This window comes from Wasmannia auropunctata, unplaced genomic scaffold (assembly GCF_000956235.1).
Source record: "Wasmannia auropunctata unplaced genomic scaffold, wasmannia.A_1.0 LD336036.1, whole genome shotgun sequence".
Lineage (NCBI taxonomy): Eukaryota > Metazoa > Arthropoda > Insecta > Hymenoptera > Formicidae > Wasmannia > Wasmannia auropunctata.
In genome coordinates this window covers 419,613-445,612 of record NW_012026854.1, presented here as the reverse complement: position 1 = coordinate 445,612, position 26,000 = coordinate 419,613, and the positions used below count along the sequence as shown (strand labels likewise).

Genomic DNA, 26,000 nt, shown 5'->3' with positions numbered 1-26,000 from the left:
CTATGCTAATCCTCTCTCTCTGTCGTTTCTTTGCCCTTCGTCACCGTACTTTTCCCGGGATGGCCGCTTTCTTCGTTCCGTGTCGTCGCACTCCTTTGTCTGCCCTCGATCCGCCACTGTCCTTTTACGGTTACGTAAACAGCGATTTGAAAAGCGATTTCCGCGGCGCGGAGCGGCCGAGGGCAGAGGAAGATAGCTGAACCCAGTCTGTAATGTCGCAGTAAAAATACTTTTACGGCCGGCGAGGTTCCTGTGACCCTAGTAAACGTAATAGCACGTTATATTCTTCACAAAATCATCCTTATTCTGGCTATCGAAGCGTGGACCATCGATCTCTGGGATGAAATTACGATGAAATTGCGAGAAGATACACCGATGTAATTACTTCAAAATATTACATTGAAATTTAACCACGTTACTATTTCCTTACTGCCGCGCTATTACCTCAAATCGCATTTTGCGCGCCAATAAATACTCGTGACGCCGAATTATTAATTAAAATTAACATAAAGCCACATAATGTCACGTAAAATCATTCCGCCGTGTTGGAGCGTAAACGTTATAAGCGCGGGATTAAAGTAAAACATTGTTTCGAATGAAATTCATTCCAGTTAACATTTTCATTAATACATTTAATGCAGTGTAATTAAAAAAAAAAACGAATTTAGAAGATAAATCGTTGAAAAAATATTGTAATATAAATTTCAAACAATCCATAATCACGTTTATCGACTGTTTGAATTATTTGTTTTTTTTTTAAGTCTGCAATTGCTTCGGTACTCTAATCATTCGTCTTCGCATTGCAACTCTTCGCTTCTCGGCGCGCGGCGGGAGAACTTCACCGCGATTGTCACGCTCGTCACTCGGGACCGGATAAAATAAAACGTAAAGCCTTACACCTTACATAAGCGTTATTGAGTTATACAGAAGCGCAGGCTTGTCTCACAGCCGCCTCTCGCGTTAGGCGGCGAACGCGTGCTACCTCGCCGGTTGGTTTTATGAATATCAAGTGTTATCGTTGTACCTCGAATACCTGCCGCGGCAAGTAATAATATATTGTACGTCGTTGTTTACCGTATCAACGACGCCCTCTTTTCTCCCGCGCAAACGTTTACTTTTCACTGCCGGGTATTATTACTTACACCGTCGACAAATATTTGCCTATCGGAAAATTTGTTGTTGCTATATATTTTGTTCGTAAGTTATGTCATACGGTCTTAATCGGCGCGATGCGCGCTGTGACATTTTTCGCTTTGCGCGAGCGAAGACAAACGCAAGAAATTGAAAAGCCTTGTCGCGGAACGCTGTGGAAAATTTCAAAGTGTCGGCGGCTATTACAAGAATTGCGCTGAATACACTTTCACGCGGTGTTGATATGCAAATGAAATTGCCGCGAGAGGAATGAAAAGCGAATCAATGTTTGCCGTTAGAGACGCTGAAATATGTCACTTATTTCGAAATGGATTCTGCGATTCCAATTTATCGTAGATACGGGCTTTTTTAGATACGTGGATGACGTTATTAGACACGTTATTTTGTTGTTAAATTTAACCGCTGTGAAATGTGCGCGTTTAAGGTTTTGGGTGAACAACCGTATAGCTATTTATATTACACGGCTTCGGTGCGCGGAGTATAGGGAGTGCGATATGCCGCGCGAGATTGCGCCATTGAACGGGGTCCGTTAGAGTCAAACGCGAAATTCAAGTCTGTTTAGCCTTAGATCGCTCGCTCGACTAGAATCACCTCCGCCCACTTCCTATTTCGAGCCAAATCTCCTCTATAGAACCCATTAGTTCGAGTCTAATCTTCTATTCAGCATTTCCGTTATAGTTGTCAACATTACAATGGAAGGCTGATTAAACCACCCTCCCTCCCCCCCCCCTCCTCTCGTTGTCGTCGGTGGCGCTATTGCGCACGCCGCCGGTGTCGCCGACAACGCCGGTGTTGCTGTTGCTAAAATAATTATTCGTTCACTTCCCAAAACTGATGCAAATCGGCAGCGCCGTGTGCAACGCGAATAAATAGTGCAGCCGGTGCGGCGAAAACACTGCAAAAAAAAGGTGTGGGAGGAAAGGCCAGCGCGTTCGCCCCCGAACGAGCTCTGGCCTCTCCTATTTTGTTTTTCGGCCCCATCGCGCAGTCTGTAGCGACCGCTACAAAAAAAAAAAATTTTTCAGATCGTTATTATTTATTATCGAAGTATGCGCTGTGTGTAGCGCCGATACGCCGCGCGTAATCGGTCGTGCAAAACGCTCAATCCGCTTGTGCAAAACGTGAGAGAGATAGAGAGAAAGAGAGAGAGTGAGAGAACGAAAAGGGAGAGAGGGACGTTGTTTTTCAGGTTAATTTGCGAAAACAATATGCGATGCACTGAATTCTATTTTTCTATATTAGTTAGTACATGGTATTAGTTACATCTCAATAAATTGATGATACAGCGTTTGTTTATGATATTAACCATAGATTCGCAAAATATCTGTTTCCGTATTCACCATTACCATAAACATCTCTAGATATGTTATATTTGTCTATACAATATTTCTGTGTGAATGCATATATCGAAATTGAAATTTGCAAAAGGGGAGAGGGGGGGAGGGCTCATCGATGCGATACCGCGGCCCACGGGGAAATAATAATTAGCCAAGCCGGGAAATCTATACGAGATGGAATTATTACGGTATGTAGCGTTACGCGGACTATCACGAACATTACAATTTCAGGCGCGTGATTCGCCGCTTCCAACCGGAATTCGGAATTTCGTGGGTAACGGTGATCGCGGGTAAACGGCATGTACCAATATAACTTGTTGCAAGGCTAATTTTAACTGGCGGTTGTAAACGGCGCGAATCGAACCAGCCGCTTCGCACCGTTCCGTCGCGATAATTTTCGTCGGAAAAGTCTAGCACGTACGCCCGCGTCGGCGTGCCTTGTATTTCTCTCGCGGGCGAACACGCGCGGTATTAATTGCAACTATGCTATTGCGTCTCTCTTCTTTCGCTCTCATTTTCTACCTTTTACCCTGCCTTCGTCCCTCTTTAGCAGCGTCGATACGAGGCGGCGATCATTAGCGAACGTACCGCAAATCATTAACGCGATTACGAGGTTGCGCGGTAATCCGCGTAATGTATTTCACAATTTTGGGCCAAGCGCGAAATACACGATAATGAAATTTTTCCGGGATTAACTGACCGTGCATGGATTTGCACAGTTTATTCGCATTAATAGCTAAAAAGGTTCGAAAAAGTATTGGGTCAAGTGATTTAATTAAATTCCCTAGAAAACGAAATTATATATATTCGTGTAGCACAAAAAATATCACAACATTCGATTAATCAATGGTTTCGCCGCAGATTGCGACATTTTCTAAAGAATAACGATTTTTCGAGAAAATGGCAATTTGTTTTTCGAATGTCGCGATCCGTCAATTTCTCCTTTCGACTTCTCTTTTATTTTTAGAATTATTTTTAGCAAATAGCACTTGGCGATGCTCGTTCGCCGATAAGCCACACCGACTAAATTTATCCGTAGCGTATATATTCGTCGGATCGCGCGCGTTAATAACTCTCAGTTATCAGCAGTTCATTGCACCTAACTCGCAGACAAACAGATCGACAATAAACATACGAGTTATACTGTACGTGTACGCGCGTACAGAAGGGCACATCACAATTTGACATATGGATATCGGCGCGGCAATACAGGAGTCATTACTTTACATCTCGCGCACGGGTCACCGACCAATTATTGACAGTCGGTGATGTAATTATCCACCGTTATGAAACGCAGGAATCACGACTAAATGTAATCTGCAACAGCATATCCGATATTCTTTCACGTTGACTCCGGCGCGCATCAGAATTTCGTACCGATAATTATCTCGCGTTTTTTGCATAAAAACGAAATTGAAAGGAGCAGTTTTGAAGCAGCTAGCCAATAATTCATTTTGCAATATGTTTGCATACTGCACGTGTGCAGAATCCTAGCAATAAACTATATGAATGTCGCTCTCGAATTTGAACGTACAAAAAAAGAGTATGTAAAATTGAATATAGATGATTTAATGTGCAATATTTAATGTAATTGGAGATTAAATTTTTTTATATTTTATATATCTTTTGTACGTTTTCAAAATTTTATTTTATACTAAATTTTTTAATGTAAATGCAAAATGCGACAGAACTTCGAGATTTTCAATGAGTTTTTTATCATTTTGATTAATTAATTTGTTAGAATATTTCCTGTTTCCTTTGACGAGCAAATTACAGACATTTTGTTATTGAAACATTTCTGTCCATAGACATAATTGCATTGTGATTAATACGATGACTAGCATAAAAACAAAATACAGATTGAAAAAGTTTACATATATGAAATCACATGTGTGAAATTAGCACCTCACATTAAAATTCCGTAGTTAGCGAGTTTCCCCTTTGTTTTGAAAATACGAAGAGTTCTCTATAATTTATAACAAGAGTTCTACTTAATAACAATTTTGAATTTATGATTCTGATCTATGATTATTTTATATTAAATTATTACCCCACTTTTTAAATTTAAATTAAAGATTGTTTAGAACCCTTGTTATAAACTATAGAGGATTCTTTGTCTCTTCAAAATGAAGCGGCAACTCTGATCAGATCTATTTTAATATTGGGATACTTATTCACACAGCATCCCAACAAAAGTTCTAATTAGAGTTTTTTTTGCTTTATTTTGAAGAAACGAAGAATGATAATTTATAACGAGAGTTCTGTTTAATAACAATTTTTAATTTAAATTTTGATAAGAAGTTAGCATTCCATTTTTTTAATTTAAATGAAAAATCGTTATTAAGCAGAACTCTTTTTATAAACTCTAGGAAACTCTTCATCTTTTCAAAATGAAACAGGAATTCTAATCAGAACTATAGAATTTTAATGTTGGAATGCTAATTTCACACATGCTAAGAAATCTTTTTCTTCTCGAAACATTTTACAAATGTTTAATTCAGAGAGACAAGAGCTTTTTGTTTTTCGATATCTTCGATATTATCGAAAACCTTTACGCATGATTATTAGATCACAACGTGATTTTTAAATCTTCACGCATTTTGCACAACACGAAATGTATCACTCTTGATTCATGAATTTGTTAAATATATATCACGATAAATCTACGATCATGATATTTTTTCAATGTTAGAAAAAAGTGCTTTTATTTTTAACATACATATGGTTTCAGTTTGCGACGTAGAAATGTCGAACAGTATTCTCAAAAATTAATGTATTTTCGAAGGAAGGAAAGCGAGAAGAAACGAAAAAAAACGGAGAAATTGGAAAGCACATGCATACTTAAATACTTGTTTAACGTCAATTTATCTCGAGCGTGAGTAGTTCAACATCCTCGCTGATTATCGATCTGTCGCTATTCATACTTGAACGAAGACATATCGCCGATTACCGATCGATGTCCTCTTTAACGATTCTAACATGACAACGCTATCGATACGAGTACAGAGATCTACTCTGCGAGGAGTAACAAATTTTAGCCGTGAAACGTTGACATATACATGCCACATGTTATCGTATATTTTGCGAAGCGATTATCTCGCCGAACAGGCGCGACGTTTCACGTAGCTTTTACGTAAATGGAGAAACGTATCACGTCAGCCACGCCTTCGGTCACGCATTTTTTCTCATTAGCAAAAAAAAAATTTGCGGAATACACCCAGTAGACATGCCATCCGCCTATGAGAGGATACCGCTGAACCGCGATGAGATCACGAACACAACTTACTGTATATAGGATGTTTTCGCCTTCGTGCGGGATTCCGCTTCTTCGCTACGCTTGTGAAATTGGATGAAACTGCTGGAACGGGCTTAGGTAAACAACGTGAGGAGAGAAAAAGTGCGCGCGCGCGCGCGAGAGAGAGAAAGAGAGAGAGAGAAGCCCCCTCGAGCGCGATCGCACGCGCTGGGAGTATCCCGCGCGTGAAAAAACAGAGTGAACGCCACTCGATATATCTCTTTCGATTGCGCGGTAGAACCTCGATTAAAGACGGTTAACCAGCTGTATTTTCCTAACCCGTGTTAACATACCCGCACGTTAAATATCGTCGTTATTTGCGGCTTCCGCCACTAACTAATGTCTGGATCTATCCTAAACTCGCCGATGGCGGTGCGCCCGATAATTCGACGATATTCGGCCGCGCCCTCACGTATTCACCCACGAGAGAATCTTGGACTCGACCCCTCTTGCAGGCTGACCTTTCGCAAATAGCGGAAGCTCAGCTTGATAATACGCGTGCACCCGTGCATCCTGTGCGGAAAATCAAACGCGCGTGCCGGCGTGTTTGCTGCTCGGAGAAAGGTCAGTCGGGTAACATGTGTTGTTCTCTGCAGTTACTATTAAATGCCATGCTTAAATATGTTCCGCGGAAATATCGACTATCTGTCCGACTGGCGGCGGTGCCGGCGACGGTGAAACCGCTACTCTTCGTGCAAATTTTTCCGCGTCCCGGATTTCACTCCTCCTCGGGGACAGAAATTGAAGTCGCTTCCGCCCCTCGGGCACGTACACCAGTTATTTCAGCGATATAAGAAATTCTTAGGAATTCGCCGTTGGCGATCGAGTGATCTGGATACTTTACCGGTACGGGACAGTGCCATGAATTCTCAAACAGTTGCGCGAGCTGCGTAATTCCTCACGTATCCAAGTCCGGCGTCGAATCTCGAGACAGTCTCGCGAGTATAGTAAGTATGGACTCGCAAATCTTGCGTCAGTCGCGTACAATTTACGATAGCCGCGAATGATATATTCGAATAACATAAATAAGTAGTTAAGAAGGATTAAATATAATTTTAGAAGATTCTACGTATTTATAGAATAAGATAAATATTTACAAAAACAATCTCTGATTATAAATTAAATATCTATAATTTTAGAAAAATTTAATACATTTATAAAATATTTTTCATTTATTTTTAACGGAAATAATATCCACAAAACACACACACACACACACACACACACACACACACACATCTTTTCAGAAATTATACATAAGCTAGATAGGCTTGCTGATTCAGCGACCGCTATCACCATCACGAATACGTACCGTTCTACTTTGCTATATGAATCTCGTCTCCCCGAAATGTCGCATATTCAGTAATCTGGCACTGGCCCTTCAATCCCTCGAGAAGATCTTAGTCTCTTTAGTCAACCCTCCAATGAAACCGATCTCGCTTGGAGTGCTACGTAACATTTGTAAGGGTCATACACGCACATTTCATTCCCTTCTTGTAATGGGAACTGAAACATACGCCGGTGCAACGATTTAGGATGATTACCGAAAATTCTAGTACAAAATTTTGAACACGCACATTGTTCCATCGGATTTTTAATATTAACGTACATTAATGGTATCTGCATGATTTATCTATAATAATTTATATAATTTAAAAATACACATTTTAATGCTTAAAAATATAAAGTGCAAATTCGAATAAATATCTGAATTTGTATTTTATATTTTTAAGCATTAAAATGTGTATTTTTGAATTATATGAATTATTACAGATTTGCTTTATGCGAGTTATATAAAATATAACTTGTAGAATTATTCTATCAAAATAATTCTGTTATTCCTATTCTGTTATCTTTTATATAATTTTTTTTCTACATGAATTTCCTATATATCAAATTACGACAATAAAACAAAATTTTTTCACTAGTAAAGAAATAATAAAAGAAAATAAAAGAAAAAATAGAAATGATGTAGCAAAATATTTTAAAATCTAAAAGATCGAAGTAATAGACCTGGAATGCGTCCGTGTGAAATAGCAATCTAAGCCCTTACGATAAATTTACGTCGCATTTCTAGCAAGGCAATGGCAGCTTTGCTTGGGATTTATCCCGTGGGAAATCAGTTAGTTTCGTTCGGCAAAATTCGCAATATTACTGCGGTAAGGCAGGTTTGAAGGCGGCCGAATAATCGAACATCGATTCGTTAAAGCCGATTGTAAAACAATCGGAATTGACGCGTTCGCGTTATCAGCCGGAATTTATGTGAACATTCGTCGGAAACGTATCCATTATAATTGAGCACGTATTTTATGATAATCATGATAATTATCATGGAACGATACAATTGCTTTAGACGGTATTCAATAAGCGTTGCATGAAACAGAACTGAAAAAGAGGGGAAACTTATTGAAAATCTCGTAGAGGAAGAAAAAGTGCGTGGGAAATCTACATGTGGTGCCGTTTGTTTCACGCTTTTCGCTCCTCGCATTTCCTACGAAAATGTCAATGCCGCCCTTTCCCGCCTTCTGTTTGTGATGAGAAATAATCCGATCTCTCTCTATTGGCTGACACATCCATTGTACCGCGTACAATACTATACAATACGTATACAATACCATGAATAACGCGCGAAAGTACGCGGTGTGGCGTGCTCTTCGATATTTATTTCATTACTCTATTCTTTAGCACTTGCCAAGTCAGAGTCAAATTGGTTTTCGTTCCAATCTTCTCGTCCTTCCCCCCCTCCCTCCCTCTTCGTCCTTTTACACGCCGCTTCTCTCGAACGCCGCGTGTAATCAGCCCCGGCAGAAACATATCTCCAAGTCGTTTCGCTTTTCATTCAGCGCGGCGATGCAAATATCGGATGTTTGCTGCAGCTTGAACGTCCAAGTGTCCCCTGTGTTCTTTGCCGAGCCGAGCGCGCGTTTCACCCGTAACGGCGAACGGGGGCGAAGGAGACGCGCGCTCCTTCCCCGGGGCACATTCGAAAGGTATTTTATTAACGGCGAATGAAACAGACAGCGCGGACAAAAGCTGACGTGCTATATTGTTCGGGGGCGATGCATTGGACGGGACAGAACACGCAACACGAGCCGCGCAACTGCACCGACCTGCATTCCAAATGCACGCGAGCGATGCGGTCGCCGACTACAATTGCGGTCTCTCCGCGCGGACTTGCTATTCCTTGGAAAAACACATCGCCTTCCCCTTCGTTGAATCTTATCCGTTTAAATTGATTTAGGGATCCCTCGTTGAATTTGTGCCTGTTTCTCATTTATCCTGCATGACCTGCATCCAATCGCGACAGTGGGGACCATCTGCTCACTGTTTGTCGTTGATCCGCGCTTTCTCTCTCTCTCTCTCTCTCTCTCTCTCTCTGCCGTTGGAAAATTGCTGCGAGAAAATTAAAAATACTCCTCCAGTTTATCCCTAGTCAGTTCGTTCCGCGAGATAATTAACGGAACGACGATGAAACTACAATCGAGGACACAGCATGAATAGCCCGTTTGTTTCAGCCGATACAATACCCGCGCGCGGTTTACTTTATTTTATTATTTTATACGCGTGCATTATGCTTAAAGTCAAAAGGGATGGCTATTACCACGGGAACTTTTATCACACAAAATTTTTATTCCAGTCAGTTGAACTTTCAGCCGTGATAAAAGGGGAGCGCGGGCGTACATACATACATACCCGCGTGTAAAATAAAAACCGCACCTAGCGACGACGGGGGCCCGAGATGATTGTAGGCTGATTAAAGATACTCGTGGAGCCATCTTCGAGCCGTCGAGCGAAACGCGTCGCCGACCATTGAATTACCGACGTATCGACCGCTGTGACATTTTTATTACTTTGATTTCACAATGCAACGAAATATCTAATATATTTGATCTCTCAAAATACAAATCAAATTGACGCGATATCGGTCAATTTGTCGTTTAAACGTCGCGCTGAATTTATAATTCAGCGGGAGTTTCGCTCCGTCGGGAGGAGCTTCCGCGATCCGCCGCCCGATGGCAGCAGCTACCGCGGCGTAGCACAATATGGCCGCCCTGGTGTTGGTATCGCCATGGCAATTCTCCTGGCAGCTTCCTAACCGTCGCCTTTTTTATACATTTTACACGAGTTTTTCCAATATCAGCGCCTAGAACATAGATATAGTGTGTGCGTGCGTGTTCTATGATGTAACTGCGGCGCCCGGAGGCGTCCGGAAAGATCGTCGTGAACGCGGAGAACGCGGGTGAGTGTTTTCCCCTCCGTATTCTCATTACCTGCTTTTGCAAAGTGTACTCGGAACGGTCGGATCGTCGTCGCACTGTCGTCTCATTGTCGGACTCGTCTGTCGAGTCGGGTCTCGTGCCACGAAACGTGCGAGGATCGATTCTACGGGGCGAGCACGTGGATACGCGAAACAACGAGAGCGGCGATTGTCCGCGGGTGGGTGAGCGTCGCGGTGCTGTCGCGTACTCGTCCCCGAAGCCTGTCACTCGTCCTGTATAACCTCCTCCCCGTGTTTCGCGCAGTTTTTCTACTCTTCCCGTTTCGAACATACGTGCGACGTGGCCGGCCCCGCCGTCGGCACGGGTGCCTCGACTCGTCAATCCGTAAGATTTTCGCGAATTGACGGCTCCTCTGACACCGCGCCACGAGGTTGCGCCGGTAAACAATCGGGATTGTTTACCGATCCCTCGAAGCCGATGACAGCTGCGTGCGCAGTCATTGACGCGTCGCGCATTGTTTTCTGTCAGTGAAAAGGCCATAGACGTAGAATGGTCTATGATGTCTATGGAGAAGTCATCGGTTTTTCCCATCAAGTTTTGTCCACGTAAGAGTGTAATTGTCAAAGTTACAAGGCGGTGATGAAGTTAATAATTTTTTTATGAGGGAAAAATATTTACACTTCGTACGAAATAACCGTTAATATTTATAAGTAAAAAATAGCGCGATATAAAATATTGCTATGGGGCTTACTATGTAAACTATGGAATTTGGTAGGCAGATTAAATTCGAATTTATATTTATTCAACTCATAAGCAAGTTATACAAAATCAATACGGCAGAAAACACCAAAATATATGAATTAATTGTATTTGTATCGGGAATAATGAAATATGTATGTATGTATTTATATAAACTATATTCGGCCACTTCGCCGGCGCCGCGGCGCCGGCGAATAAACGAACGTCACCATGGTAACCCGCTCCGTCCACGAGCGTTTCGCGTGTTGTGACAGCCGGCCGGAAGTGTAGAATAAGCGCGAGATCGAATATCGCCCGATTGCTCCTCGGCTCGCATGTCTTTCTTTCACAATCCACAACGTCATCATCGCCGCGCGCCGGCGAACGATTTTCCCCGTGCGTGTCGTGTTCGTCGCTGCGCCTCTCGAAATTGTCACTCTCGGACCGATCACGGTGTAAACCCGAATATATATCGCCGGTATTTGTAAGCGGTGTTAGAAACACGTGGTTAACAATAAGATGTGAAACGTTCCTCGAAGCGAACGGAGGAGCGTATTGATTTTTCCGCTGAAATTAACGTGTCTCTGCGATGTTTGCTTTCAGGGCGGACCTAGCCACGTTCTGAGCTCTCTGAAAAGCGACACAGGTGCGTACCGACAGTGGCATCCCGCGGTGGGATGTACGAAGTATCCGTGCAGTAGCGACCGACGTAGCACGTATGTTTGTTATTATTACGTTCATTTACCTTTCGCATATTATTTCTCACTGGCCACACATATATGTGCAACGAAAAACGATTCTTGATATCGCATTGCCTCTCTGATCTCGTTTTATTTTGATTGTAGCCACGTTAAAATTGAGATATATTTCTAGAATTTGCCTTCTTTAAAAACATGAAATTTCTAAAGTACTGTTTTTATTCAAATAAAACTGCATATATGCATTTTATTATAGTAATATTTACAGCAGATATTTCAAGTCACTATCTCTTTAAAATTTACGTTAAGATTATTCGTGAAATATTGCAGAATTGATAACAACTTTATTTACTCGCGGCACATGCGATCTTAAGCTACTTTTACGATTAAAGATAATGTCAAGAATATAAATCATGCTTTTTTAATTAACTGTAGATGATAAAAACATTATCAATGTTTATATGTGAGGTCACTTCATAGTTATTGAATTTTCTTCTTTGTTTTATACTCTTAATTTGCATACATACATTTATCGATAATTTTTTCGTTGCCCTCATTAATTTGTTTATTCCTTCTGACGCTTACCTAAACATTGTCATTTGCGGTTCCTGTCTATTTCTTTCACTGTTATTTTTATTGCAAAACTCTTCATTACAATTAAAATATTAAAAGAGAAGTAAATTTATTATATAAAAATAAAAATATGACAATGTAAGTTCACAAAGAGTATAGATTTTTTTTTCATTTGTATATGTTTTTTTATTGTCAATATACATTTTTTATTCAATTTTTATTGTTATCAATATACATTTATACATATGAATTGTTTTGTTTTTTGCTTTTAATTGTATTTAATTAAAGAAGAAATATTCAGTTAATTATATAATACTTTTATTATAAGACATTTTTATTATTTAATATAGTAGTAAGTACACTTAATAAAATAAATAATTTCTTTTTGATGGTTTTTTTGATAGATTAATTTTATCAATAATTTATCAATTTTATTTATGCCTATACGTTTTGATGATATAAATTTCATCTATTCTCGAGCAGTACGATTTATTTATTACGAGTGTATGAGAGGAATTTTTATTGCTTTATTATCTATTATTTTGAAATATCGCTGAAAGTTATGCAATAAAGCTGATCTGCGATTTTTTTCTAAATTTGATCCGGCGTAATCGTATCGATTTATATTTACAAGAATTTACGTATCATATAATTCATACGATACATATATGTATATGTCATAGAATGAAGCCGATTAATTTAACAAACACGTCGATCGAAAGTTATCATTTTCCAATGACAGACAATGCAAACAAAACAATTAAACTGGAACAATTCTTTTACAAAATGCTTCAGTTTATTTTACCGATATATTTTTATTATGACGCTGGTAAATGTAAAAGCTATGTTATGCCACGATATGTGACGTATATGTGGATATATAATAAAAGCATTGTTACCATTGTTACGGAACAAGCGAAAGCTTATAAATGTCAGTATTGATATTAAATTGATATTAAATGTTTTTTAAATTTATTTGTTACTTGCATAATAATTTTCATTACATATAGCAATTTATGTTGACCGATGGTTGTTAATTTTTGGGTACACATAACAAAATTTTTCAAAACAATAAGATTCTTGCTTGCTTAATATTTATGTATATTTTGCATAACTTATTTATCTGTGGACATTGAAAAAAAATATGTTTGATAATTTTATCATAAAAAATAATAAGAATTTGCAATATCATGTTACCGACACATATTGCAGCATAACATCTTTTTTGGGTAATTTACGAACGAAGGTAAGTCTTCGTACCGACAACAGCAGTACTATCGACTGTTCTGAATTTACCGATGACTAGGTTTCTGCCTTTACCGACTTATAATCTGTCCGACCGTTCTGTACGTCGGTAATAATTTTTCCTAGTTGTTATCGACATTGTTGGTTTCCATTTGATCAAATGGAGGCCAACAGTTCTCTACAGTCGAAGCAGTCGCTGTGTTATTATCCTTAATAATCCCCATCCGTTTATCGATAAACATAATTCATCACTCTACAATAATTTGTAAAAATATGATAATTATAAGACAATCAAAATTTTAACTGGTGTAGAGGTATCTTTATATCTTTATAAAGATATTCAAAAGAAATGAAAAGGAATAAGTTCAAACTATACATGCACTCAGATTTAATCGGAAATCGTTGATAAGCACCACGTAGTTACATTTATTTTATTTTATATATAATACTCTAAAACCGCCGTTGCGTTTTTACTATCAGTAAAAAATTTACAAACAAGGTATACATATGGACGAAATACATGAAAGAAGTAACGTAAAGCTTTTGGTCCAATTAATTACATTTTGAGTACACGTAGGATCTTTGTAATGCGGGAAGATTATTTGCAACGTGGGATCAAAGTGGCATAGTAGCCCGGCGGTGGGTGAAAAACGAAAGAAAAAGAGTTACACGAGTGAAACGAGGAGTGACTCCGTGGATGAGTTTTCGCGTTTGCGTACACGTGTGCGAACTTCCGACTGCGCGCGCGTTGTTGGGTATTATTTTTAATCACTCAATAGTTCGCCCGAATGCCCGAGTATGAATCTCGAGGCAATGCGATTATCCCGTAATTGGATTACGTTTGACTTCCACCTGTTTTCATGCAGATACGCCGCGCTCGCTTCTTTTCACATCGCCGATAGCGTCGAGGTGCCAATATCGTTTTTTTCTTTGTTTCTTTTGCTTTTTTTTTAATGCAGCAGCGTGCTAACTTCCAGCGACTCGACGTAACTTATAATATTACTATTTAACGGTGTACGCGATAAAAAATATATTGTAAATTACTTTTAATATTACTCTTAAATTACAATACGTTAAATCGATTTTTAATCGATTCACAAATAATTGTTCCATTTTCTTTAAAAGAAAGAGAGAAAGAAAAGAAAGAAACTTGAAATCTACGACAAACGTGCAAACTAGTCCTTGACTGTGAAGTTATATTAACATTCTCTCTCTCTCTCTCTCTCTCTCTCTCTCTCATCTTTTTAAATTGACCATGAATCATGAATTCCCCTGCCATGCGAGGGAGCATCTGGTCTCCGTGTTATATTGCGTCAAAGGGGGCGAGAGATCTCATGAGGGTAGTAAACCATCAGCCGATAATCGATCATGCGACTCGGTAGCTCCATTCATGGCGTGTATAAAAGAGATAAGCATCATGAACTTTCATCATCAAAGCGCGTGACATATAGCCTTTTATGCCAAACTATCGCTTGCCTTTTTATGGTGCGAATTAAGTTAGTCCATTACCGTCCTCTTCTTGCTTTTATCAATCGTTGTATCATTTATCGGATATCATTTCGTCAAGTTTGCGACCGTTTCCGCTGTACCTTTTTCCCCAGGTGAGACTTAATGATGTCTTCAGGTTCTTCTTACACTTTACGCTGCCGTCGCGAAATATCTGGAAAAAGAGAAATTTTCCGTAGCTTTTCTACCCTTCTTTGCCGTAGAATTCGAAGAAACTGTAATAAAGATATTGGGACGCGACAGTTTCCAACGCGTACGAGCTTTTCCAACTTGCGGGGCGACATTAATGAAAAAGTGATTAATTTCAAGCGTAGGGTGGCAAGCTCGCTCCACCGTCGGACTCCGACCGCGTTGCCGGGTGAACTGGACCGTGAGAGCGAGAGCGGAGTCGCGCGGCGGGCGGCAAGTAACTGACCGCAAAAGCGACGACGAGCTCTTTTATTTATTCTTGTTTTCTTTTACGCGGAGACCCCATTCGTTCATTAGACCCGACCATCCATGCAACACGCTCGCGCAGGCACTGAAGTTGGTGCCGAGTTTTCTCTCGGACCGCATGGTACATCTCTCATCCTATCTTCTCGCCAACTCGAAATTCCCTGCCTCGGTCGTTCCTCTAAACTGTCTGTTGGTGGTTCGTAGTAATTTGAAAATGTGATCACATCTGGATTTTGTTGGACATACCGCTATCTCATTCTTAATAAAAGATTTATTTAGTTCGCGGAACATTTTGTAATGCAGTACAGCGCAAAAAACTAGAATATTTGTATTAATAAAATAAAATAAAATAAAATAAGTAAACTTACTTAAAATACAAACAAATTATATTATTAATTATAATGTAAATTATATTATGATCTTCTATAATTATTATCAACAATGTCTCTTTCGATCAGATGAAACGTTCGTTACGTTCCACATGCTCTAAGAATTTGCCCACTTCATTATTCCGACTTCATTTTTCTTTGCACGTATACGATTAATTCTCGCGCGTCTCAGCTGAAATCTGGAACACATTTTTGTGGTGAATCGGTCGCGCGTTATAGAACTCCTCTGTTTCCATAGTCGGCGAGATTGGAAGCAATCGAGGCGGAAGCAAATCCGAGAACGCGTTTGATCTTAAACCGTCCCAACTATTTTTGATGCACGCTGCTACGTCCGTCTCTTTCTCTCTCTCTCTCTCTCTCTCTCTCTCTTTCTCTCGCTCTCTCTCTCGCGCGCGCGCGAGAACGCGCGGCTCTTTCATTGATTAATACACGGCGGGACGCCGGTACTTAAGCTTGAGGCTGTATGCATTTAATTACGTAATGTCAGACACACGGGTGTAGCTAAATAAACATGCGCGCAACGCATGCGGAGATGCGTGAGGTAGGAGTTTGACGCAGGGTAGATATATGATGATAGTAATAGTAGTGGTGATGGTGGTAGTAATAGTAAGCAATTGCACCTGTGCGAATCTTTCAGCGCCGGATACTTTGGAAGCATGCGAATCTGTACGCATTCGAGCTGAATGTCAGTGTAACCAGTAACCAGTCCGGCCCGGGGCTAATGTTGCAGCAGCAACGCCAACCTTTACCCTCTCGCCCATTCGCATGTCTCCCTCCGCGGCCCCATCTTCCCTCTCCTCTCTCTCTCTCTCTCTCTCTCTCTCTCTCTCTCTCTTCCTCTCTCTCCGTTCCGCCCATCGTTCGCTCTGTACACTACCCCGTGCGCCGCTTGGCAGCTGCCTCTTCCTGCTGCTCCCGTGCTAATTAATTAAAGGACACCCGAGAGACGGCGTGGTCGTAGCGTAGCCGTGCCGAGAAAAAACATGTGCCAAAGTTGGCCCGTTTTTCAAGCGCCGTAATGCCGCTTCGCGCCGTCCGATTGTTTTAATATCGATCGAAGCGCTTCGTACGGCGGGAATAATCTTCTCCGTACGTTGGTGTCCCCGTTGTATTTTGCTACGTCCATAAGTCCGAGCGAATTACGAGTATAAATTGCAATTGCAGCGCGGGGTTTGGCGCGGTAAAGTGTTTAGCCCTTCTGTTGGCCCCCGAGGGGGTAATAAAATTACCCCGCCGAACGGGGCTTTCCACCGCATTTTAATGCGCAAACAATTTTCATCCCCGTCGTATACGTTACTCTCATTTAGCGATCGGAAACTGTTGTTCGTCCTGATGTAAACGACTGCGCGCGAGACGGGAAGAAAATGCCATTTCGGCAAAACCGACCGACACGCGGTTTCATTACTGTCACTTAAGACTTAAGCCCAGCTTAAACTCCGCTCCAAGCGATCGTGGGATTTGCCGTGTTAAAGCTAAGCCACCAAGAAGCGCCGTGACGGTAAGGATATAGCAAAACAGACCGCCATTCGCACAGCGTATCCACTTTAGAGTTTTCACAAAAGTCATTCATTTAATATTGTTTACACGTAAACCCGACTATATTTTTTTAAATTATATAATAAGCCAGCTAGGATTTTTAATCCTTTCTATGTTGCTTTGTATAAATAACGATCATTAATTGCTTCGCGGAGTTTTGTTGTGCTCTAAATACTGGATATGTTTTTAATCTTTGATAACCTCTTTACAGATAGATTATTAAAATACTACTATTAAAAATGAATAATTTTTAAAGGCTCGGAGTTATATTTTCGCAGTTTTTGTTTATTAATTTCTAGAGTGGATTAAATCGACTTTAAATATTAAAGCGTATGATTGACGAAATTAGCCTCAGCAGAAATAATGATTAAATTATTTAGGCTGTGCTAATGAGATGAATTCACTGTTTAATATATATATATATATATATATATATATATACCTATATATATATATATATATATGTATGATATGTGTGTGTGCACACAGACCTTTATAGCATGGAACATTTATATGAACGCAGCACAAATCGTACATAATACGAGATTATATCGTGTGAAAATATAGAAACCGTTCTACGAGTATCGTCCGCGGATAATATTGAAATACTCGCGAATCCGGTGTTACGATTTTTGCAAAAAAAAATTAGTTATCCGTACAGACTTGAATCCAACTAAAAGGTGTATGATTTTTTTTTTGAGTTTTATAGAATTTATAGAACGTAACGAACGCGAAGCTCCTCAAATTTTTACGGTAAAGCGAAGGAAGCAGCCTTAATTTTTACGGTACGGCGCATGCCAGTTAGATAACGCGCTAGCAAATAGAGTTAGAACGGTGGAAAGAATCTAGATAACCACTATGGCAAGTGGCGATGTTTCTATCTGTCTTACCGCCGATTTAACAGCCACTTTTTTTCATTTGCGCGCACTGCGCTCGCGAGAAACCACACATTCGCTTGGTGCTTCATTCTTTAAACAGGAGAGTTAACTTCAAACGCTAATTGAAATTTGTAGAGTACGCGAGTCTACTTGAACGCGAAGCCAAAGCCAGGAGTTTTACTTTTAGCGTCGATATTTCACCGCTGCCTAGTTAGGAGTTTTTCGAGTGGAGCAGGTCAACAATTTTAATTCGTGCCGATCAAAACCTTGCGCGAAAAATCCGGTGCGGCGCAACTTGTTATTCTTGATGCGGCGTTCCGTCAAATAAAGTCTCGCCGGCTGACCCCGATTTTACTGATGTTTCAGCGTATCCGCGAATAACCGATCGATCGGTCGAGATTGTAAATATTGACGAAACATTACGGCATCCCGCCAATTCGATAGGCATCCGCCACGGTAATGGTCGGGACGATATGCTTTAACGCGGGAGCTTCTCACGGATGTGCAATGCGAATGCGAGACACGCGTATTCTATCGTATTCCCTCGTGTGAAAGTACAATCTAATTTATGTCGAACTCTCCTGCCCGCGTTTTGTACGGATATATCCGATGCATGATAAACGCACGAAAGTCGTATCTATCGTGATGCGGTATCCGAGTTTTTTTTTTTTTTTTGCTTCGTACTGAGAATTAACGTTTACTTCTAACGAAATATGTGAAGAAATTGTAACATATAGGGTGGAATAAAAAGTTTATTTTACCATCGACATCTTTTGTTGACTCGTGTCGTATACTGGCGAAAAAATATAAAGTATAAAAATCTGAAAATAATCTCAGTTTAATTTCTCGTTTATGCAAATTTCAATTACGTTTACTGGCTATACAGATTATAGAATTCTCACAATATCGATTTTAATCTGTGTAAAAACGGTGCTTCCGTAAATATAAAAAAAAAATTACGTGGAAAGCAAACTTTTTTTTCCCCGCGTATGCTCGCGAGGCGCCTCGAATTATCGATTTTTCATCCTTCTTCGTCCGCTGATACTCTCTCTTGGTCCATATTTTCTAGTCGCATATTACCTAGATAGTCATCTGCTATCGCTTTAAAATGTTGTAAAGGAATAAAAGTTGAAGCGAGACAAATAAACGACGATTTAGTGATAAAACGACATCACAGTAATGCTCGAAATTAACGTAATATTCGATCTATCCATCGCATATATGTGCGTGCATCGTTTTAAAAGAAATTCTATAAAATTTTATCCTTTTAGTTCTCATTATTACTAAAAATTCGAAACTGTTCTGGAGTGGTAGGTAGGAAATCCAACTCGAGAAAAAAAATCTATTAGAGAAGAGTCTAATTATGAGAAAAAAAAGCTTCTTTGAAAAACTCTGACTTCATCAAGTAACAAAGTGGGATTATTCCTTTGAAATCCTGTAATAATAAATGGAGTCACTTTTCCTTAACAAACTGTTAAACGATTACGCTCACGAAATGGACGCTGTTGACGATCGATAGGCGGACGGCCAAATGTCAACGGCGACATTCGTACGGTACAACGGCGACATACGATTCATAAATGTTGCAGTCGCATAAGGAAAACGCGCGAAGGGTTAATCCGAGGGTCCACTCGCATAATGGTATTAATGCCGTGCCAGTGCTCACGGTAGAACCGTGCAATCATCGGCACGCGAGAGTGTGTCCTGTTACCGTCGACGATAAGGACTACAATCGCGACCGGGGCTGACCAGGCCGACAACTCGCTAGTTTCCATTCCGCGAGCTAACAAAACAGCATGCGTGTTGGAGCAGTTGAAATTATTCGAATCGCCCCGAACTGCTCCGTTTTCCTCACGGGAAATTCCCGAAACCCGGTTACTTGCCGTCGGCATGGAATTTGGTTTGGGACGACCTTAATTCACTGCGTAAAATTGCCGGCTCTCTCGCCCGTAATGGAACGTAGAGAGGGATACTCGGACACGTAAAAGTAGGGCTGATTTTATTTCCACGGTAATCCCCGCGATCAATTGATTCGATTGTCCAGTTCTCGTAACGCTCTTTCCTAGGAAGTACTAGTATTCCCGATTGGTCTCGACCATTATGGAATTAGGATGGTATACGGGGAAACGATTGTATCGCAATGAAAAATCACACTTTCTCATGTTTGTCGCGCATAAGTCCGAAACATTAAATGTTTTTCAACAACAAAAAAGAATAATGGTACGGCAAAACAAATTTAACAAAGTATCTTTTATAATCCCACAGAATATTTTATTTGCAAACAAATTTGTTGAGCTATGAATCGCACCGGTTTAAAAAGATGGAATTTTATACATGATTTTCAATATTAATAAATACATAATCGGCTTTAATTCGAGTTCTGGCAATGTAAATCGCATTTTTTTATATCGGTACGCGATTAGTGCTGCACGAATCTTTCTAAGCGCTGATTGTTACTGAAACACGTATGCGCGCGCGTGTTTGTATTTATTTATATCCATAGCTACATACGTATTCTAGATGGGTAAGCTTCTAGTCGCTGAATTTTAAGGCACGCTCTGAAACGTACCCAGCACACGTATGAAAGTGCAATAAAGAAAAGTGGCGTTCGTGCTCGGCCCGAATGCGCCGTGCCGCGCCGCGGTGCGCACTCGTTCACGAGGAATTTATTTTCGATCATGGTGGCCATTGCTGATTAGCGCGACAATGGCAGCTTTGTTCTACGATTAACGACGTTTTCTCCAATTCCACCCATTTCGTGTAGCCTTCCCGGTTCCCGATAATCGTACACTCGAATCCGGATAAGATTTAAAGAGCCATTCTCGGGGACTTACGAGGGCTCTTAACTATATGTAACGGTTTTCATTAAATTTTAAACCGTAGTACCTATGGGAGACGTGTGCGCGATACTTGTTGTTACAAGATTCTGCTATTTACGATTCGCCGTTTCCGGTATAAAACGTAACGATGTATTGCGCTGTCTTAAAGCCTCTGGGCGAAGAGCCGCTTCGTTTCTTTTTTTTTTATCGTCGCAAGTAAGAGCGTCCCCGCTTTCATCGACATATAGGTACATACTTGCTTTCACGAAACGATGTATCACACACATTGTGAGATTATCTACCCTTCTTAAGATCTCTCGAAAGGTGTGTAGCTTACACGAGAAGAGAAAAGGGGCGAGATTGTAGCGGATATGATAGAATTTTTTTTTTGCGTACTTTAAAGCAAGGAAGAGCACCAAAGCTCACTTGGGAAATGAGCACGTAGCCTCTCGTCTTCTGCGGGAGATATCTAGATAAAGCTAGTTTTTTACATAATTAGATTCTCGAGCGGGTGCTCGAGATCGTTGATAGGGAATCGTTTATCTCCTCCTTGTCGCGTAGAACAGAGTGCTTAGAGACGAAGCTGACGACTACTTTTGACCCTTTATCCGCGCAATTACGCTCGCTCGATGCTTCAATACCTTGCGCGATACTCACGGAATAATGAAGGTGGCCGGGCCGGGAGATCTTTCCTCGGGGAATGCGGCTCTGCTCGTCTGGTTTCTTTTGCCGGAAAAACGTCGAAACGGAACGCGGAATTAGATAGTGAAAACCGCCGACGATTCCGCCAGATATCTCGAAACAAAGAATGCGATTGTTCTCAACGTCGTTCGCAGGCGCCAATATCTAACGCTATTGTAGCTCGTTCCAGTATTTTACGGAGTAATGAAAATATTTCCTCCTCTCGATGCGATTAACCGTTGCACATTTTTCTCACTATTTTAACTCAACAGATTGCTTCAACTAAATGCCGATAACTTTCGCGTAGCTGCGCACGAGGGGCGGGAGGGGAATGTCGGGCACGCTATTGCGCACATTAATCGTACGAGAACTTCGTTATTTAGATCGTTATTTATTGTTCTTTTTATTCTTTTCGAAAGAGCGCGAGGAGAAGGGGGACGAGAAAATCGTTACAGCGTAAAGTTTCATGGGACGAACCTCGCCGCGCATTTATTTTGCGCAGCGATGATCGATGCGCTCAATATAAACGAGGTAATGACAAAGTATTTATCACGGGACGCATGAGAAAGAGAGAGAGAGAGAGAGGGGGGGGGAGGAACGCCGCATCGCGCGTTCTCGTGAACACCAGCGTGAGACGGTTTTGGTTGTATTTTGATAAGCCTGATGAGATTCGCGCACGTATATGTAATTACGCTGCGGCCGGTTGTGTGCGTGTGAGAGTGCTCCTTACGCTTCATATACACGCGCAACCTAAGCGTATGCGTGTCTACACCGATATTGGTTTCACCTTAAACTGTACCCCCAAAGTGTTGGGAAATTTAATCAGGAAGATTGCCTTTACGTAGATACGATAGCGCACCACCTTTGTGATCCTCCTTTCTTGAGCGGCAAAACGCCCGCATCAGATTCTCATAAAGTCTCATTTCGCCCGCTTGTTTTCATAGTTAAATATACACGTTGACGAGATCTAATTGCGGCGATTTTAACTACTTAATACATATTCGAAAGATTTCCGATCGGACTTTCGATTATAAATAGAGTTTTTATCGACGAAATTTATTTTTTTAAATATACTTTTATATTTTCCGTTGCAAAAATAAACCAATTAGATGGAACTTTAATTATAGATAAATTAAAGGTATTTTCGTAGCGGTAATAGGAAATCCTTTATTGCATTTGCAAATTTGTAAGTTTTAATGTTAAGAACTTTATTAATCATCAAATTAAATAATTCACGCAAAGTTGATGAAATTTAACAAGAATAAGATACCTATTACGTTCTTGAAATTTATAATTTTTCTTTTTTTTATTATTGCGTATAACTTACGTATTACCACGATCTATTGATATTTTTATTAAGAAAAAATTTTTAAATTGAAATTTATTTCCAAATGGAAAAAAGTAATTGAAAGTATTGAAAAGTCGATTTAAAACTAGCTATTTATTTTCTGTCATAAAATTTGTGCTAATTTGACGTTTTGCTAGTAAAAAATTTATTATATTTTATTCAATTAAATTTCTCTATTAACATTTACTAGTCTTTTTCCACAATTATGCCGAAGGAAATTTTTACGTGAAAAAGAAGCTTGACTGCAAATTCTTCGAAAAGCGCACCCACGAGGTCTAACCGGCGTTTCTATCGCGCGGTTTCTCCCGAGATATTTCTCGCGGTCGATTCAGCGATAAAGCGCCTGTCGGAAGGAGAGCGAAGCCGCGTCGAAGGCGGGTGTTGATTGGCCGCCAATCGCAAAGCGCAGCGGAAAACCTCGAAGCTCGCAGGTTGGTACGAGGTCGGAGGCTGGTCGTGGATTAAAGGCTTTTCTTTCGAATTTCACGTCAGTCAGCTTCGCGCCCGGGATAATCCCGGGGAGCTGTATTCGCGGCGCGTATATAAAATAAAGATCCGCCACGTCTGTCGGGCCGCGTTCCGCTTAATAACGCTTAATAAACGGCGACCGATCTGACATGACGCGCCGCCTTTCTCTCTCCGGTTTTCTCTCGCGCCCCTCTTTTCTTTGCAAAACTTTCCCTCTCTCTCTCTCTCCCCTCCGGAAGCTTTTATACGGCAATGAAACGGATTACACTCTTTTACGCGCGTTTGGCACGTGGGACAGAAGTTGAATGCGGCAGACTCGCGTGAAAAACGAGAGAAAACAAGTTTTGCTGCGGGATGGGATCGTTAGGAAAGAGCGTGGTTGCCACACGGTTTGATGGAGATCTGGAACGAATCTCCATGTTCCAGATGTTGGATGGGAAAACGCATATGGGAGTTACGAGTGTTATGACTCTATTATAAGCACGTTCGCAAATCGTATTGTGTATTTTTAGTCAAGTCTGTAATGTAACATTCGGGGAGCGATTTTAACCTGCTTTCGCGAGAGTCAGCGGATATGAGAACAAAGTACTCTGCGCGCACATAGATCGTGACAGGTTATAATTAATTAAGCTAATTGCAATTATATTCAAAAGTTCGATATCTAAAAATATACAGCGGAATTGATTTGCGCGTAACTGCCTTTCGTAAGTTTCAACTTTCAAAGTTTACGAGGAGTTTTGCCTTCCCTGCCTGATCGAGAACAGCGACTTGGAGTCGTTTACTCCGGTGGAATTTACTTGGTAATTAATTAACATAACGAAGAAATAGCTAAAAAAAATATCGAAAAAATGTTTGGTTTTTCATGCGTGATGGAAAGAGAAATTCCGCATTTCTTACTTCACTATATTCTATTTTTAATTGTTAAAAAGTGATGATGTTGTTTTTGTTATAAATGGCCAGTGGCCATGGCAAATATGTGCCGAATGAAACGTATCGTTTTAATAACGCGAAAAATGATGATTCTGTATTTTATTTGAATAACGCAAATGTAGCGTTTAATGCAAATATAGGATATGAATCAAATTGTTATATTTTAACGTTTAATATACAATGTAATGCGGATCCGTAAATTTTTTATTACGTCGATCGCGAGAATTTAACGATATTCGAATTTTTCCTGATAAATAAAATTTCGTGACGAAAATAAACGAGGTATCCCGATCGCACACTTTCGCCTCATTTTCATCGTGCTCGACTCGATTTTTTATCCGTATATCTGTTCGCTACTCTTGTCGTTATGTCGATAGAAGTGCTATCGGGCGTAACCGTCTATCGATCAACACGAGAGCTTCACCCTCCTTCGACAAACTCAGACGCGACTTTTGACAACTTTAATCCCCCATCCTTCTGCGTCCTGGGTGGAGCGCAAGCGAAATCCTCAGATCAAAACGGCTGGAGCTACTCAGCCACACACACACCACCCTTTCCTTTCCCGGAACATGAAGATATTCCTCGCCAAACCAAACTACGCGATGGTCCGTGTTGAACTAAACCGCAAGCCGTCGGCCAATTATACGGGACCCTAATAATTTAACCACGTGTCGTTGGCCTGCCTAGATTTGGCCATGATAACACTCTAGTGTGCGCGGGGTCGTTGTATGCAAGGCCGTCGGCTGTGCAAGGAGGGGTCGACTCGCGCGCCCGCCGATCCCCGTGGGGATATTTTATGGTAACGTTATGGCTTACTAATAACAGGTTACCGTCACATTTTAGAGCTGTTAATCACACAAGCTGGTACCGTCGCATGAAATCAACGGACACGTAACATCGGTTTGACATCGAAATGAGTTCACGCATACGAAGAAATATAATTGGCAACGTTCTATGGTCGTCGGAGCTTTCGCTTGACGTCTGTTTGATTTTTTATTTCTACACCTGGAAAATTGTGCCGCGAAAATTCTCGAATAATTATACGCTATTGACGAAATAAAATTCGAGATACTTCTGTTTAATGGGACCGTGTTTTTCCGACAGTAATAATACGTATAAGTTATTTATTCGTAAAACAATTTTTTAAATTTAAGAGCGAATTTGGAAAAATTCGCTGTCGGTATAAAACGGTGTCTACGATATAATTCGAAACTGAGATATGTGTTTTATTTTTGCTAAGTTTTACGAAAGGATGCACTTCCTTGAAGTACACCAATTTATTCACGATGTACTTGCACGAAGTGCCTCCATCGACTTCGTCGAGAAGATTTACAAGTAAGCACCTAATATTCGTCTCTGAAGTTACCTCGACTTAACGCTGCCATACAATACTATTAGCCGTCTCATTCGGTCGCCCCCCTCCCCCTCCTCCGTCCCGGGAGTCGCGATTATTGGATCAGTAAGTTTTATTGCTTCCTAAACAATTCTCGGGACGCTTAACGAACCAATAAACGTTATGGGTCTGATAACTGTCTCGTACAGTGCCTCGGCATTAGCGGCGCCGCGCGCGTTAACGGGTAAAGCAAAGTTTCGTCGTACTTTGTAAAGCGCGTCGGGAAACTTTTTCTCCCTTGCGGCTTAACACCTCACGGATTTGTCGTCGTGCTCGTTGTTATTACAGCGCGCGGCCGATATGTGCCGTTATGGAGCGCTTTCCAACTAATGTTCAAGATACAGGAGCGGCGGGGGGGG

The 26,000-nt window shown here is 40.7% G+C and overlaps 2 protein-coding genes across 5 annotated transcripts in view; one reads left to right on the top strand and one right to left on the bottom strand.

Annotated features, from left to right (window-relative positions):
* The window catches only part of LOC105452192 (tyrosine-protein phosphatase Lar), a 390,547-nt gene that overhangs the window by 101,561 nt on the left and 262,986 nt on the right, over nucleotides 1–26,000 (top strand). The window contains exons 1-2 of one of the 4 annotated variants that reach the window (XM_011693089.1): nucleotides 9,925–10,024; nucleotides 11,346–11,388. The gene's annotated coding sequence lies outside the window, so the exon portion shown is untranslated. Of the gene's footprint in view, nucleotides 1–9,924; nucleotides 10,025–10,507; nucleotides 10,610–10,999; nucleotides 11,221–11,345; nucleotides 11,459–26,000 lie in introns of those variants that run through there. The other 3 variants (XM_011693090.1, XM_011693091.1, XM_011693088.1) reach the window with 3 other exon arrangements.
* Nucleotides 14,346–26,000, bottom strand: part of LOC105452190 — a 43,768-nt gene continuing 32,113 nt past the window's right edge. Inside the window, exon 3 of the mRNA XM_011693087.1 lies at nucleotides 14,346–14,918. Within this exon, the coding sequence (XP_011691389.1) occupies nucleotides 14,890–14,918 (29 nt within the window). The 3' untranslated portion in view covers nucleotides 14,346–14,889. The remainder of the gene's footprint in view (nucleotides 14,919–26,000) is intronic.